Raw genomic sequence first — 15,239 nt, 5'->3', positions numbered from 1 at the left:
AAGCTATTTTATTTACCTGAGGAAGTAGTTTCTAGTCATCAGAATTCTCTGAGGAGAGGCACAGTCTTTCTAGTATCTTGGTACCCTCAGGTAATTAGGAAGTTTGCAGAGGTAGGGAGTTAGATCAGAGGGTCTTGAAGTGTGTTGCGTGGGTGTGTATGTCCAGGCCTTGATGAAGCCTAATGACTCCCCTGTGCCCAGATTGTATGTTCGTGTTCTATAAAGAATTTGGGCAATCTTTGTCCGAGGTTCCTGGACAGAGCATCTAAAAACCCATGGAGTTTCTGTGGGGCCGGCTCGGTGGTGTAGTGGTTAAGTTTGTGCACTCTACTTTGGCAGCCCGGAGTTCATAGCTTTGGATCCCAGGTGCGGACCTACGAAACGCTCATCAAGCCGTGCTGTGGCCATGTCCCACATACGAAAAATAGAGGAAGATGGGCACAGATGTTAGCTCAGGGCCAGTCTTCCTCACCAAAAAAAAACACAAAAAACCTTGGAGTTTCCTGAGTGGTAGGAGTGTCTTTATTATGCTAATAGACGACTCATGGTGGGCCCCTAGATAGCTTCCGTGGGGGCTGGTCTCCAGAAAGACCAATCATGTGATCAGAGGGTTGGGACTTTGAGCTAGTCTGACTCCTAGGGAGGGAAGAGGAGGGGGCTCGAGATTGAGCCCAATCATGTGGCCAATGATTTAATCATTCCCACATAATGAAACCCCAATAAAAACTCTAGACACTGAAGCTTAGTGGAACTTCCAGGTTGGGGACCACATCAGTGTGCTAGGAGGGTGATGTGCCCTCATTCCATAAGGGAGGGCATGGAAACTGCAGTTCCTCCCAGACCCCACCCTGTATGTATCCTGTTGACCTTAAACAAATAGCCAGTTATTTCCCCAGCAAAAATGAGTTTATTTGGGATCAACAAAGAATTGCAGTACAGGATCTGCAACCACAGCAAGCCACGTGCAAATTCTGAGCAACAAAAGGAAGAGAAACTTTATAGAGGGGAAGAGGAAGTTGGGAAGGCTATTGTGAACAGAGTCCATTGGAGGAATTGCGAGTTCCAAGTATAGTGGCTTTTCGTTGGCTAAATTGTGACACTCCTCCTGGTCAAGAAGATGAAGTTTTTTTTCTTCCTGTTGAGCTCTGCCATCGGCCTAGGGTGTGAGAGCTCCCCCTTCTGGCCTCCCAACTTTATTTTAAGTGAGTTTTCTGTTAATTTTCACAATCCTTTATAACAAAACTATAATCCTAACTAAGTATAGCCCTTTCCTGAATTCTGAGTCATTCTAGCGAATTGTCAAACTGAGGGGGCAGTGGGAACCTCCCAGATGGGTAGCCAGTTGGTCAGAAGCTCGGGTGGCATCTGAAGTGAGGACATTCTTGTGGAGGACAGAACCCTAACTAGTGGAGTCGGCTACTCCAAGTGGTTGGTGCCAGAACTGAACTGTCACCTAGGTGGGGCTGAAACAGAGTGGCAGGACAGGACCCATTTCTCCTCCTGGATGACACAGGGTAAACCTTGGCCGGGTTTCTTGCTGCTTAGTTTCTTTTATAGAGTCCACGTGAATCAAACCTCATTTGTATAAAAACATTTTTTGAGACTAAAATGCAATTGATTAAGTTAAGCTTTAAACTTTAAGTTTGGCCTTAAAGCTTAGTTGCAGTATTTCAGAAATGTTTCTAGTTTGTTTTTGGCCTTTTTTCCCCCCTGAAGAGTTTTGTTTTTATGTCATCAAATCTCTTGACTTTTATTTTTCTAAAATGTGAATAACTAGGTAGATACTACTGTTACTCCTTTTTTCAGGGGGGAGTAGATTAGGATGCTGCCCTAGGTCACAGTGGGAGGGTGGCCAGGCCGGCATTGGAGCTGGAGTCTGGCTCTAGCATAGCTTGTGCGTATAACCACCATGCTGCACGGCCTCCACCACATCTATCCTACCACTCGTCCCCTCACCAACAATATGACGAGAGGGGGGAGAAGGGTCCACAGATGGGCTTGTCAAGGAACAGAAATGGAGAGAGAGGAGGAGGGTCAATTTCTATGTTAGGGAGGGGCAGAAGTTTTTCGGTGTTTGATGGTTGTTCTAGTATGTGCCCTAGGTCTCAGAGTGAAAGTATAGAAGTAGCATTTGTTGTGCTTCTATGCTGTTAGGACCACAATGTGCTGATATAAAAATGTCAGAGCATTAAGCTTTTGGGTATTTATTTGAGTAAACATCTGTTTTTACCTTCTGGTGTTTTTTCTTAGTAGGAGAAAGGAGGTTAAGTTGATAAAGTATTGCTACCCTTGTGAGTGGTCTTTCATATGAGATATGTATAAGTGAAGTTAATTTTATTTTTTAAATATTAGGTTTGCATCTTGGCAAAAGTATCTTATACAAGTAGGAAAAACTCGCTTCAGTGCTGGAAATCACTTATTTACTTGTTTTTACAATCCCCGCATTCAAAATTGACTTAATGGCCACTAGTATATGACATCAGATTTGGGACACGGCTATTAATTTGTGTATCTATTTTATGACTGTAACTCTTTACGGGAAATTTTGACACTCTTTTTCATTGTGTATTGGTTCTTTGGAAAGTGTATTTGGATACAGCTTGCTCATGTCTGCTATATGTTTATTTGCTTTGTAACTGTTGTTATAAATTCCATTTACATTATTTTTCCTGGAAATTTAAAATCAAATTTTAAAAATGATACAAGAATATTTTGAGATGACTTAAAAACACAGCTAAATTATTAAACTCTTAGCACTTTTGTTTCAAACTTCTTCAGTTTAATATCTACTGCATTGATTGACAAACTACTGTGGCCCCAATCCACGTGTTTTTGTAAGTGGAGTTTCACTGGAGCTCAGCCCACACTCTTACTTATGTATTTGTTGACCCTGGTCTGCAGTGTGGAGGATTTTATCCGTTAGTTCCTACAAACATCTAAATCGGAAAGAATCGGTTCTCGCCTGTGTGTCATTCAACTAGTCTTTGCTCTTTGCATGTTTCATTTCCCTCTGTAGTCAACTGATCGCTTCTTTGAAACTGGTCTCCCTTTTCTTTCTCTGCAACAGGATTGCTGTGTGTGGTAGGGAGTGATGCTGTCTGAAGTGACACGCTGTCCTGCTTTCTTCCTTCTGTCCTCCCGCTCCCTGTTTTGGCCTCCTGGTAATGGGGGCGGGGGAAGGAGGGAGGTATACTAGTCTAAATTAAAATGAAATTGCTTTAACTATTTCCCCTTTACTTGAAAAGGAGGGGATAGTTTCCTGGCTCACAATTAAGAAATAAAAGTTATCTAGCTTTTGGCACAATGTGTTTTGAGGTCATAGGATCAGAAGAACATTGTAGAGCCTGCTCCCCAGGAAAAAAAATGGATATATTCAGAAATACATTATTACAGAAATCCTGGAAGCTCTGCAGTTAATCCTTGCTGGGGTGCAGTTAATCCTTCCTAATCATAGATTCTGGGTTAGGAACCCCTGCTCCAGCCCCTGCTAGGAATAGAGTCGGGCAAACAAAAAAGTAGGTTATTGGGCCAGCCCCGTGGCTTAGCGGTTGAGTGCGCGCGCTCCGCTGCTGGCGGCCCAGGTTCGGATCCCGGGTGTGCACCAACGCGCCCCTTCTCCGGCCATGCTGAGGCTGCGTCCCACATACAGCAACTAGAAGGATGTGCAGCTATGACAGACAACTATCTACTGGGGCTTTGGGGGAAAAAATAAATAAATAAAATCTTTAAAAAAAAAAAATGTAGGTTATTAAGACTGGGAAATAAAGCTGATGTTACCTCTGGGGAATTAAATGGTCTTCACTCTTGCTGTATCTGGAGATTTGTTTAATATTCTTTGATCAATTTTTAAACATTTAAATACCAGTATGTGACTTTAACAGTATATTCTAACATGTAATCTTGATGGTGACCACTTCTGATGTTAGAATTTTGGATATAGACACTTAAGAAAAATAATTGATTTTAGTTATTCCCAAAATAAATCACTGGCTTGGGATAGATCTAGCTTACTGTTTCCGGATTGGGAAGGAAAAACAATTGAGCCCTGGATGTTCCCATCTGTCGGCCACCTCCTGCTGGTGCCTTCTTAGCAGTGGGCTTGTGCAGTCTCGTTGCTGGTGTGCCTTCTTCTGGTCCTGTCCTCTGTTCACTCCTGCACGAGCCTTCCACTCGACCGGTTTTCTCAACTTCATTCATTGAATACCATCGTCATGGTTTGCCTTTTCTGTACATTTCCTAGCTATTCTTTAAATCAACTCACTTTATAAAACTTAAATTTATGCAAATAATTACTGTCCGTGACGTGGGATTGATTGATGTACTAATTCTTTTCTATTTGCCGCTTAAAAGAACGTGTACATATGGGAGTTTTGTCCCACCTAAAGTCATCTTTTATCTTTCTCGAGGGCATCAGGTCCGTTTTGGGAAACACTCCCCTATGTGCTGGAATTTTAAAGCTCTGACCTTCAACCAGAGTATGATCTGTGGAAGCTACTTGTACTTGGAAGTATCAGAGGAGACGAGGGGTCACGGATGGGTGGGTGCTACCTGCTGAAATACCCCTTGCTTGGGCAAATTTATATCATTCTGAATATGGATAAATTTGGCTGTGTGCATGGCAAAGCTTGAAATCCTAGCCTTGCAATAGTTGGTTTGTTTTTTTTTAACCTGGCCACACACATATGTGTATACACGTGTGCAATGTATGTGTATATCTCCAAATTTCATAAGTTTTGTTTTCTTTTACAGGTTTGATCTTGCTTTTCTACCTAGTCTTTTATGGGTTCCTGGCTGCACTCTTCTCGTTCACAATGTGGGCTATGCTTCAGACTCTGAACGATGAGGTTCCAAAATACCGGGACCAGATTCCTAGTCCAGGTAATTCTGTTACAATTATCACGGCTTTTAACAAAATTGGGTTATACTTCATCTTCCATAAATCTGTTTTATATAGCAGACAAAAGATTGTTAACCTTGAGGTTAGGTAATTTGGAAGTTTAGATTTTTGTTTGTTGTTTAATATTTATATACTGATATAAAGACCTCTAATATTTACATACTGATGTAAAGACCTAGACTGATAAATCTTGAGTCTTTTGCCATGAGTAAGCATAAATGAGTATTAAGAATTCTAGTGAAGCCAAATTTGATCAACGTAGTTATAATTATGAATGGTTTTTGTGAATATTGTGTAGCAATTTCAGTTTGCCCCAAGTAATTTACTGATAAAGTGTATGTTTCAGTTCTAGCTCGGGTTAGAGCCTTGGTCTTGTAAAATACATGCTTCATGGTTTTAATTGCTTAGGGTGGAAGATATTAATAGTGATACATCAATAGAGAATAAAATGAGTATACTCTTAATATGTTTAATTCTTCTGTATTGATTGTCTTAAAAAAATTCTCCAGGATACTGGCGAATATACTTTAGTGCAGAAAAACTAACTGAAACACATTTTTAAATCACATTTTCTACCTCCTGATTACTGATTATATTCTTTTTAAACAGTCAGTCTTTGTTTTTGTTTTTTTTTTGTGAGGAAGATCGGCCCTGAGCTAACATCTGCCAATCCTCCTCTTTTTGCTGAGGAAGACTGGCTGTGGACTAACATCCTTGCCCATCTTCCTCCACTTTATATGGGACGCCACCACAGCATGGCTTGCCAAGCAGTGCATTGGTGCACGCCCGGGATCCGAACAGGCAAACCCTGGGCCACCGCAGTGGAGTGCGCACACTTAACCGCTTGCGCCACCGGGCCGGCCCCAAAACAGTCAGTCTTTGAATACCAGCTCTACCTTCATTATTGGACATGGCCCTTATCCTCAAGGTGCTGGCAGTTTTTATAGAATAAGATAACAATAATGTGCAGAACCCAGTGTATATAATTCCCAAATTGGAAACAGCTTGTTGAGATGATAGAGAAGGGAAGGCTCTCCGTGGAGGAGTGGCAGTGGGTAGCAGGCAGAGTGGAAGGCCGGCCAGGGAAGGTGGGGTGTAACAGGGGGTTCTGTCTGGAGCAGTGGGTCTCAGTCAGCGGCAACTTGTCCCCCAGGGGCTATTTGGCAGTGTCTGGAGACATTTGTGGTTGTTACACCTGGAGAGGTGCTACTGTTGAGTAGAGGTCAGGAGTGTTACTGAGCATCCTGCAGTGCTCAGAACACACACACGCGCGACATCCAGTCCAGAAGGTCAGCGCACCCACACACACGCGCGCGACATCCAGTCCAGAAGGTCAGCAGTGCCGAGGCGAGGACTTGTGAGTCGTGTCAGCAGCCACACTGCACCGATTTCCCCAACCATTTTTCCTTAGAACAGCTTGTTGTAATGGCCTTTCCTTTGTTTGCAGCTAATATTTATCTAAACATCAGGAATAACTCTCTTTCTTTTAACTCTTACTTTATTTGACCAAGTATCAGAGAGTAGCTGCTTGCTGATTTTTCCCTCGTCTTTCATTGTAGCCCTGTTCTTTTCTGCGTAGACTAATTCTAAGATAATTGTCTTTCTTGCTACCAATGTAACTTTATTACTGTTGAACGTGATCTGATCTATTTCAGAAATAATAAACTCTGTTTATAATTGCATGAATAATATAAGCAGTAAAATATGTTCCATATATTTAAGTAGACAATTTTAAACTGAGTTCCTTATTTACCAAGTGTGTTGTAGTACTTAAAAATCATATCATTAGTTTAAATAAATAAATAGATATGCACACACATGTATAAATATTAGATGAATATACATTAGTTTGTTAAACGTGATTTTCTCTTCATAAAGGATTATGGGTAGTTTTTTTTCTTATATTTTCTCAGGTTTTTTTTTCGATGACCATACTAGTTTTAATTTTAAATGGCATCATTTCCATAACGTTTGTGCCCAGTAAAATAAATGCTAGTTTGAAATTGGTATGTGTATTAACATATGTATCCATATAACATAAACACATACTGCCAATCCACACCCCTACAAACGTGCCTGCGCATACATACGCTCTCGTACCTCACTGGTTTCCGCTGGAAGGAGATGAGAGTTATTTTTTATTTTTTTATTTTTTGGGGAAGATTGGCCCTGTGCTAACATCTCTTGCCAATCTTCCTCCTTTTTTTTTTTTAATTCTTTTTTCTCCCCAAAGCCCCAGTACATAGTTCTGTATCGTAGTTGCAGAGTTGTAGCTCTTCTATGTGGGATGCCACCACAGCATGGCTTGGTGAGTGGTGAGTAGGTCCACGCCCAGGATCCGAACCGGTGAACCCTGGGCCATTGAAGTGAAACACGTGAACTTAACCACTGCACCACCAGGCCTGCTCCGAGATAAGAGTTATTGTAGTATTCACATTCTATTGCTGTTCTTGGTTTGGGGGAAAGCCAAGACTTTATTTGGAGGAATTAAGTGTACTGTGTCAACAGTGCAGCTGTGCTGCACACCCTTGCCGTGGTTTTTTTATGTAAGAATTTCAGACAGGCTGTCAAGTAGCAGCTGGTCCTGGGGCTCCAAGAGCATTGCTAGGTGAGATCTAAGAAGTAACCGGTCTCAGAAATTCAGTTTTGTATGTTCAGGTCTTAATACAAAGTTTTTGCGAATTGAATCACTTAGAAATTGCCTTAGAAATCAGTCATGTAAAGGAATGTAATCTTTTTTATAAAGCATAGATATATTCATGTTTTTCTTTAAAATTTCTTCAATTTAGAAATCTGGATGTTTTATGTTGAGTTTTCTTTCAAGTTGAGTGTTTTTATACAGTAATGTCCATGCTGCCTTGGTTCTGTTACTTTTTTACTTGTAGTTTATTACGTCTTATTTCTGCTATAAAACCTTAAAAACAATTTTAGACATATACAGATGGTTAGAGGTTTTATTCCTACTTTAAATACTTTTATAAAAAATCATAAGGTTACCGTTGCTTTCATAGTGATTTTACAGTGGATGGAGTGGTGAGGAATAATGGGGTGGGGGTGGGCTCACCTCAGTGAGCTGGTGTGTTGATGTGGGTGAATGGGGCGTGTAATCGGGGGCTGTCTTGTGCTGTGTGTAGAATAAGATGTGCTCTGCCATTTAGGAACACTGTTGCATCATATTTGGGTGGCACTGGATCTAGTTTAACTCAGGAGCCATGCAAATCAACACAGGCAAATATAGGGTTTGAAAGAAAGTGGATCTGATTGAAAAAGAGTTAGATGTCTGTGAGCAGCAATTTTAACAACTAAAACACCACTTGTTATTTGTATATTTTCAGATTCAATGCAAGGCATATCATGTCTAATAACTTTGATATGGGGAATGTTTAGAGACTAGTGAGAATTTTAGGATTGTTTTTAAGCCTGTATGCAAGGCTGAATTAATAATCTAGATCTAATGCTTTTTAAACAAGGAAAGCTTATATTAAAGTTGGAAGCCAGATTATGTTTCTTACAGATAAATATGCTTGCATTTTGTGTTTGTAAACTCACGCAGTGTGTTCTGTATAAATGGGTGTTGACTCCTGGTATGAAATTGTTGGTGGTTATACTCCAAATTTAGTATGCGAAAATCACATTTTATTATAGAGTGATGTTTATTGTTGATGGCAGAATATTTAACCATTGAGTTAAAATTGTATAGGCCTCTTTCATCGAATAAGGTAAGCTTACTTTATGAATGGTTCCATACAGTTGTAATCTGAATGACAAAAGTGCTTTTAGACCTTGATTTGCTAACAGTTTTCTCCATCTATTAATGGCAGAGGGCAAAATCTAACAATGTTTGATAGAAAAATGATTATAGAAAGTACAAAGTAAAACTTGCATCTTTTTAAGTCAGGAACAGAGCAATTATAATTAACTGTAGGTAATCAGAGTAGGTTTCTAAGTGGTAATGTCTGAGGTGATTTTGAAGACTTGGAGTTCTCTTTAATTTTAGATATACTTTCATAATCAGATAGAAGTGGGAAGTTCTTGATAATTTAGCATACCTGTGAACACAACTTTCCATGTAATTTACTGAGATTTGCCTTTCAGGGATAAGAGTAGGGAGAAGGAAAGAGAGAAGGGAATTTGCTATAGTTAATTTCCCCCGTTTTCTTTTTTGTCCTTATAGGACTTATGGTTTTTCCAAAACCAGTGACTGCGTTGGAATATTCATTCAGTGTGTCTGATCCTGAGTCCTATAAAGGATATGTAGAAGATCTCAAGAAGTTTCTAAAGTGTAAGTGTGTTTTCTCAGAGTAAAGTAAAATATTTTAGTTATTACAGAAACTAGTACCAAATTATGATGACTTTTATTTATTTATTTATTTATTTTTTGTGAGGAAGATCAGCCCTGAGCTAACATCCATGCTAATCCTCCTCTTTTTGCTGAGGAAGACCGGCTGTGAGCTAACATCTATTGCCAATCCTCCTCCTTTTATTTTCCCCCCAAAGCCCCAGTAGATAGGTGTATGTCATAGCTGCACATCCTTCTAGTTGCTGTATGTGGGACGTGGCCTCAGCATGGCCGGAGAAGCGGTGCATCGGTGCGCGCCCGGGATCCGAACTCGGGCTGCCAGTAGCAGAGCGCACGCGCTTAACCGCTAAGCCACGGGGCCGGCCCTATGATTACTTTTAGAAACATCATTCTTAGAGTTTGTTTTCCTTTTTCTTTTTTCTTTTTTTCCCCTGTTAAACACAGTCAGCTGAGAGGACTTGTAAGTAAATTTTATGATTGGTCGTGAGAATACTCTAACTTATGGCGAGACATTGGGATCTAGGCCTAGTGGTCATGATTTGAATTTTCTGTCTATCCTGTGATAAGTACGTGATTAAGTTCATTGAGATTGTAACATTTATATCTGCATAAAAACGAAAAGTATTTGGCTAATAGAGCAAAACTATATTATATAAAATAATGCCTCTAAGTATTTGGATCTTTTGAGTTCAATGTAGTGCTTATGGGGAGGGGGGTAAGGAATGGTGTTTCTTAAACCAATGTCTGTGTATCAGTCGTGAGTTTTTCAGAGTTACCAGTTTGTAATGCTTTCTAATAGCCATCCTAGCCCAGTTTTTTCTCACATTTTGCTTGGCCTAACTCCATGGTATTAACATTCCCATGAATAATCGTCCAATGCCCTGACCTCCTGGTTCCTGATCACCTCATGTCTTCTTCAGCCATGCATGCCTACAGTGGCTCCTGAGAACACGTGGGCCTCTGTTGCCAAAACCACCACTCGAGGCTTTCCTGACACAACCTTCTGTCCCTCTAGTTTCCTTAACTTGCCCTCCGTATTCTTCCACCTCACTGGGACTTCTGGCTCCCTGGCCTTTCATCTTATCCCAGCCCTCACTCCTAACTTACCTTCTTAGCAAGCTTATTAATTCCATGGTTTTCATTTCATTTTTACTCTTGCCAGCACTCTAAAATCCCTTGCCTCTCAGTCTGTTTGTTGTAAACTTGCAAAGGGATAAATCCATATAATTCTCCTAAATGGAGCCATATAATTCCTGGGTGAAGCTCTTCCTTTGAGCCTGCCCCCTGAGAGGCTGGGTACTCCTGAAGGAAGACTTCCAACAGGACTAATGAGCTCTATGAATACTTGATCACCTCCCTCCAGTAGACCTGCTCTGCTGCCTGACAGTCCTACTAAATTTCTCTGGATAATTCTCGGAAGGGAGTATTTCCAACCTCAAACTTCTAACCCCTGACCCTTTCCCCTATAACTCACTTCATATAACCTGGTTTCCTGCTTCAAGAGATAAAGAAGCACTGATGTGTGAACTCCCCTGGTCTCCCCGTTACCAGTAAGCAAACCCACGGTTACAGCCGTGTTGTCTGTGATGCTGCTCCTGCTCTGGTGAGGGAACTGCTGCCCTTCCTCTCTTCTCAGGCCTCCTGTACCTGCGTGCTTTGGCTCTCAGCCCCTCTCACTGTCTTGGAAACATTACAGTCGGAAACATTACATTATAAATATTTACTATTCCTCTCGTGTATATTTAGCCTCTCTCTCTCTCTCTTTTTATTTATTTTTTTATTTTGAGGAATTAGCAGTCAGTTTTATTGGGCTCAGACCAGGAGTCCACGGGTCTTGACCTCGGTGTATTTGTCAGTTTTCCTCTCCATGTTCTTTTCAGCCTGTTTCTGTAGTCTGATGAGCTGCTGTTTCTTCCGGTGATGGATCTTGGCCTCCTCCTTCCTCTTCTCCTCCAGAGTTGCTGTAACTGTCTGGTACTTCAGCCAGCCTCATGAGCCAGGTGCCCTAGGGAGGCAGTCTGTCGTGTAGGCTTCAGACACACCACCTTGAGGGCAGCAGGAACCACTGTGTGCTTTTTCTTGTCATAGGGTGGTGGGATCCTTCAGATACTTGAGGAGGTCCAGGGGGGCCTGGCCTCGCTTGCTCTTGTGGGGCGGCATGCCTCGCATGGTCCGCCAGAAGATGTGGGGGGACTCGGAAGTGGTAGAAGCCATGGGATGGGTTGGTGTTCATCTGCTTGTGGAGGAAGGCCAGGTACTTCGACTTGTTTCTGTAGAAATTGCCAGAAATGTTGATGCCCTCACACGGCACCACCATCACCCTCTGGCTCAGCAGCACTTGGTTGGGACAGTTGGTACAGGCGGCCCAGAAGATGGCCTCAGCCATCAAGAGCAGGACCTGCCCCTCTGCCATCTTCGGAAGCCGCCCAGTCAGGAAGGAGCCTCTCTCTGTATTGGGTCCTTCCTGTCAGCATGCAGAAATCCTCAGCTCTCTCCTGTCTTCAGTCAAAAACCTCTTTTGATCCTACATCATCTACTAGCTATCTTCCTAATAAGTCTCTTTCCTTTGATAGTTAAATATATACTTATTATTTAAATAATTTAAAGATGTTTTTGTGAACGTATAATCCTTGGTTTAAAAATCAAATAGTAAAAGAAAGGTCTATGATGAAAACAGTGGTTTTCTGCCCTCCTCCTTCCTATCTGCAGTCCTGTTAATTTATTTAACACACATTTTTTTTGACGGCCTTCTTTGTGTCAAGCACTCTTCTAGGTTCCATCAGTGAACAAAAGAAAAATCTCAGCCTTCATGGAGCTTATAGTCCAGTGGTGTATTAGAAGGTAGTAAGTGCTGTGGAGGCAAATAAGATAGAGAAGGGAGATAGGGGGAGTTGGGAAGGGTTGCAATTTTAAACAGGGTGGTCCAGGAAGGCCTCATTGAAAGGGAATGCTTGAGGAAAGATCTGAAGATGAGGGAACCAGCCATGGAAATACCAGCAGTAGGTGCAAAGGCCCTGAGGCTTATGGTGTCCAGTGTGTTCAGGGTTCATCAAGAAAGCCATAGAGGGGCTGGATGGAGTAATCCAGGGGGAGAGTAGTAGGAGACAGAGGTCAAGGCATTAAAGGAGGGCCAGACTGTGTAGGTCCTTAGAGGCCATTGTTAAGTTCTTTGGTTTTTACAGTGACCAAGATGGAGATTTTTAAGCAGAGAATAATATGATCTCACTCATATTTTTAAAGGGTCACTCAGACTGCTTTTTGAGATTAGACTATGGGGAGTGGGACAGGGAAGCTAGTGAGGAGGCCGTTAGAGTCATCCCGATGAGTAGAATGGCAGCTTGGCAAGGGAGGCTCTGAGAAATAGTCTGATTCTGGATACATTTTCGACAGGAAATAACTTCATGCTTTTGAACCTTTTCTTACAGTATTTTTCTTCTGTATCCCTAGATATTATACTTTTCTGCTGGTTGTTGATGTATCACTTTTATACATTGTCTTTACTTCCTGCCCTGATGGATGAGGATTTAGCTCACATGCTCAGACCTTACCCCTTCTCAGTTCAGTAGTAATTGAATTACTATTTGTTGTTTCATTATTGGTGGCCTTTTTATCCTTAGTCTTTGTCTTAGTCTGTCATCTACAGACACTCTCCTCTGACTCCCTTATTTGTGTACTGTTGTTTGAGGTAGTCTCTTGAGTCCCTTTTTCTGGAAAACTCCTTCCTAGAGCCCTTCCCTCCAGCTGTGGTCTGTGCTGGTCACTCCTTAGGCCTTTACCACCTAGCTGTCTTTTCGGGACTTTTCATCACTTTCTTGAGTTAGCTCCACTGTTTCTTGGCTCCTGACTTCTTTTTTCATAATTTACTCCCTAGTTTTCATGGGGTATATTCTCAAGTAACTTTATAAGAAAAGATACATGAAATGTATATTTTGAGTCCTTGATTCTAAAAATGACCTAATTCTGCTTTTATAGGTGATAGTTCAGCCAAATATAGAATTTTAGTTCCTTTGTATTTGCCTTTTTCTCCTCTGCAAGGTTGATTTTTTTTTAATTTTTATTTATTTTTTTATATTGTTTATCCCCCCCCCCCCAAAACCCCAGTAGATAGTTGTATGTCATAGCTGCACATCCTTCTAGTTGCTGTATGTGGGACACGGCCTCAGCATGGCCGGAGAAGGAGTGCATCGGTGCACGCCCGGGATCCGAGCCCGGGCTGCCAGCAGCGGAGCACGCACACTTAACCGCTGAGCCATGGGCTGGCCCGATATTTTGTTTTTAAATGTGTTTCGTTTGGGTTCTAAAATTTCTCTGTCTTGGTTTCAGTCTCTAAAATATCACTTTCCTGGGAGCTAGAGGGGTCTCTGATGATGAAGACTTAGGTTCTCCAGGTCAGGGAAATTATCTTGTTATTACTTTGATAATTTCCTCAACTCGGTTTTCTGGTTCTTCATTGGGGTATTGGATCTCTTGTTTTTCTGTCCTTTTCTGTTTTTACTTTGTTATACTTTCTGGGGGATTTACTTTAACTCTTTAACGTTCAAGCTTTTTTCTTGTAACTTTCAGTTGTCATTGTTGATTTTTAGGAATGCCTTTCTCATGTTTAAAAGATACAGTCTCTGGTTAATAGATACATCGTCTTCTCTTTTTTTCCCATGGCGGATACTAATTAGAATTTAAAGTTTTATTTTGCTCACTTTGTCTCTTTCCTTTTGGGTCTTTTTTTTTCTGTTAATCTTGCTCTTTTTCTTTTTTGGTCTTTCCTCAGGGGTGTGGGTCTCTGGTTACCCTGTCTGAGATCGGTGACCTTTCTGTGTTCCTGTCGTGCCCTGGACGGGGGGTCTTCATACTCTGGCCATTCATCATCCAGTTCCTTACACTTAGCACGATTTTGTGTAGAAGTGGAAGCTGACGTGATACAGGACTGGTCACTGATGGACTGACCTGGTAACTGAGTGTATGCAGTAGAAGTCCTTGGGAGAAATGGTGAAGGCCTTGAATATTTCTTGCAAAATGATCTTCATGATTGTGCCACAAAAGTCAAAAAGGAAGTGAGGAATGTCATATGGTACTATTTTGTTAGAAAAGTTTACCCCTAACCTCCAAATGCCTGAACCATTCTTTGCTTTTAAATGAGTACATAGTTCCCATGATATCCTAATTTTTGCTAAATATAAGATGAAACCAAAAATTTTGACTATGAATATTTTTTTCAAAGTGAAGATCCATGCTTCCTTTTAAACGCATTTACTTTTTTTTTAAATAATTTTATTTATTTATTTATCCCCCCCCCCCAAAGCCCCAGTAGATAGCTGTATGTCATAGCTGCACATCCTTCTAGTTGCTGTATGTGGGACGCGGCCTCAGCATGGCTGGAGAAGCAGTGCATCGGTGCGCGCCCGGGATCCCAACCCGGGCCGCCAGCAGCAGAGCGCGCGCACTTAACCTCTAAGCCACGGGGCCGGCCCTAAGTGCATTTACTTTGAAATTTGGTTCCTGTTTTGGTTGAATTCACTTTAGGCGGCCCTTTTCCGGTACTAGTTCTACCCACGCACCAGTAGCTCTTACCGAGGCACTGTCGCACCGTAACGTAACCGTTGATTAGTTTCTTTCTCGTGACTGAGCCTGTTGGGCTTGCTCACTGTTGTGCCACTTTAACCGAACACCGTGCCAGTGCAGAGCAAATGTTTGAAAACCGTAGTATATTTCTCCCTCTCCTTTCTTCCCCTTCTCCAAGTTGTAACCATTCTACTCTCTATCACTTTTGCGTCTATCTGCTTACACCTCCATCTCTGCTAACAGTAACTCATAGGTACCTCTTAGCGCTCAGCAGTGCTGTGGTCCCCTGGGCAAGGGCTGCTGTAGTGCTGTGAGGATCTTAGATGTGACGGCCGTTGTCTTGACTACGCTGTAGGCTCCGTATGGCAGCCGCAGTGCCTTTTCATGTCCTCGCCATTGTGTCTGCGGGGCCAGGAGCATAGAGGGAGTGCAGATAATGCTGTAGCCATGGCTGACGCCACCTGATGGTGACAGAAGAGATTGATC

The 15,239-nt window shown here is 41.8% G+C and overlaps 1 protein-coding gene and 1 pseudogene across 1 annotated transcript in view; one reads left to right on the top strand and one right to left on the bottom strand.

Annotated features, from left to right (window-relative positions):
* ATP1B3 (ATPase Na+/K+ transporting subunit beta 3) overlaps positions 1–15,239 on the top strand; it is a 45,394-nt gene that overhangs the window by 18,491 nt on the left and 11,664 nt on the right. Inside the window, exons 2-3 of the mRNA XM_087430459.1 lie at positions 4,750–4,878; positions 9,072–9,179. Of these exons, the coding sequence (XP_087286585.1) occupies positions 4,750–4,878; positions 9,072–9,179 (237 nt within the window). The remainder of the gene's footprint in view (positions 1–4,749; positions 4,879–9,071; positions 9,180–15,239) is intronic.
* On the bottom strand, positions 10,997–11,610 carry LOC101398062 (large ribosomal subunit protein uL13 pseudogene; annotated as a pseudogene).

The sequence above is a fragment of the Ceratotherium simum genome, chromosome 5 (assembly GCF_057802395.1).
Source record: "Ceratotherium simum simum isolate JZ-2026a chromosome 5, ASM5780239v1, whole genome shotgun sequence".
NCBI lineage: Eukaryota > Metazoa > Chordata > Mammalia > Perissodactyla > Rhinocerotidae > Ceratotherium > Ceratotherium simum.
Note: the sequence above shows the minus strand (reverse complement) of the source record. Positions and strands in the feature narration are given on the sequence as shown.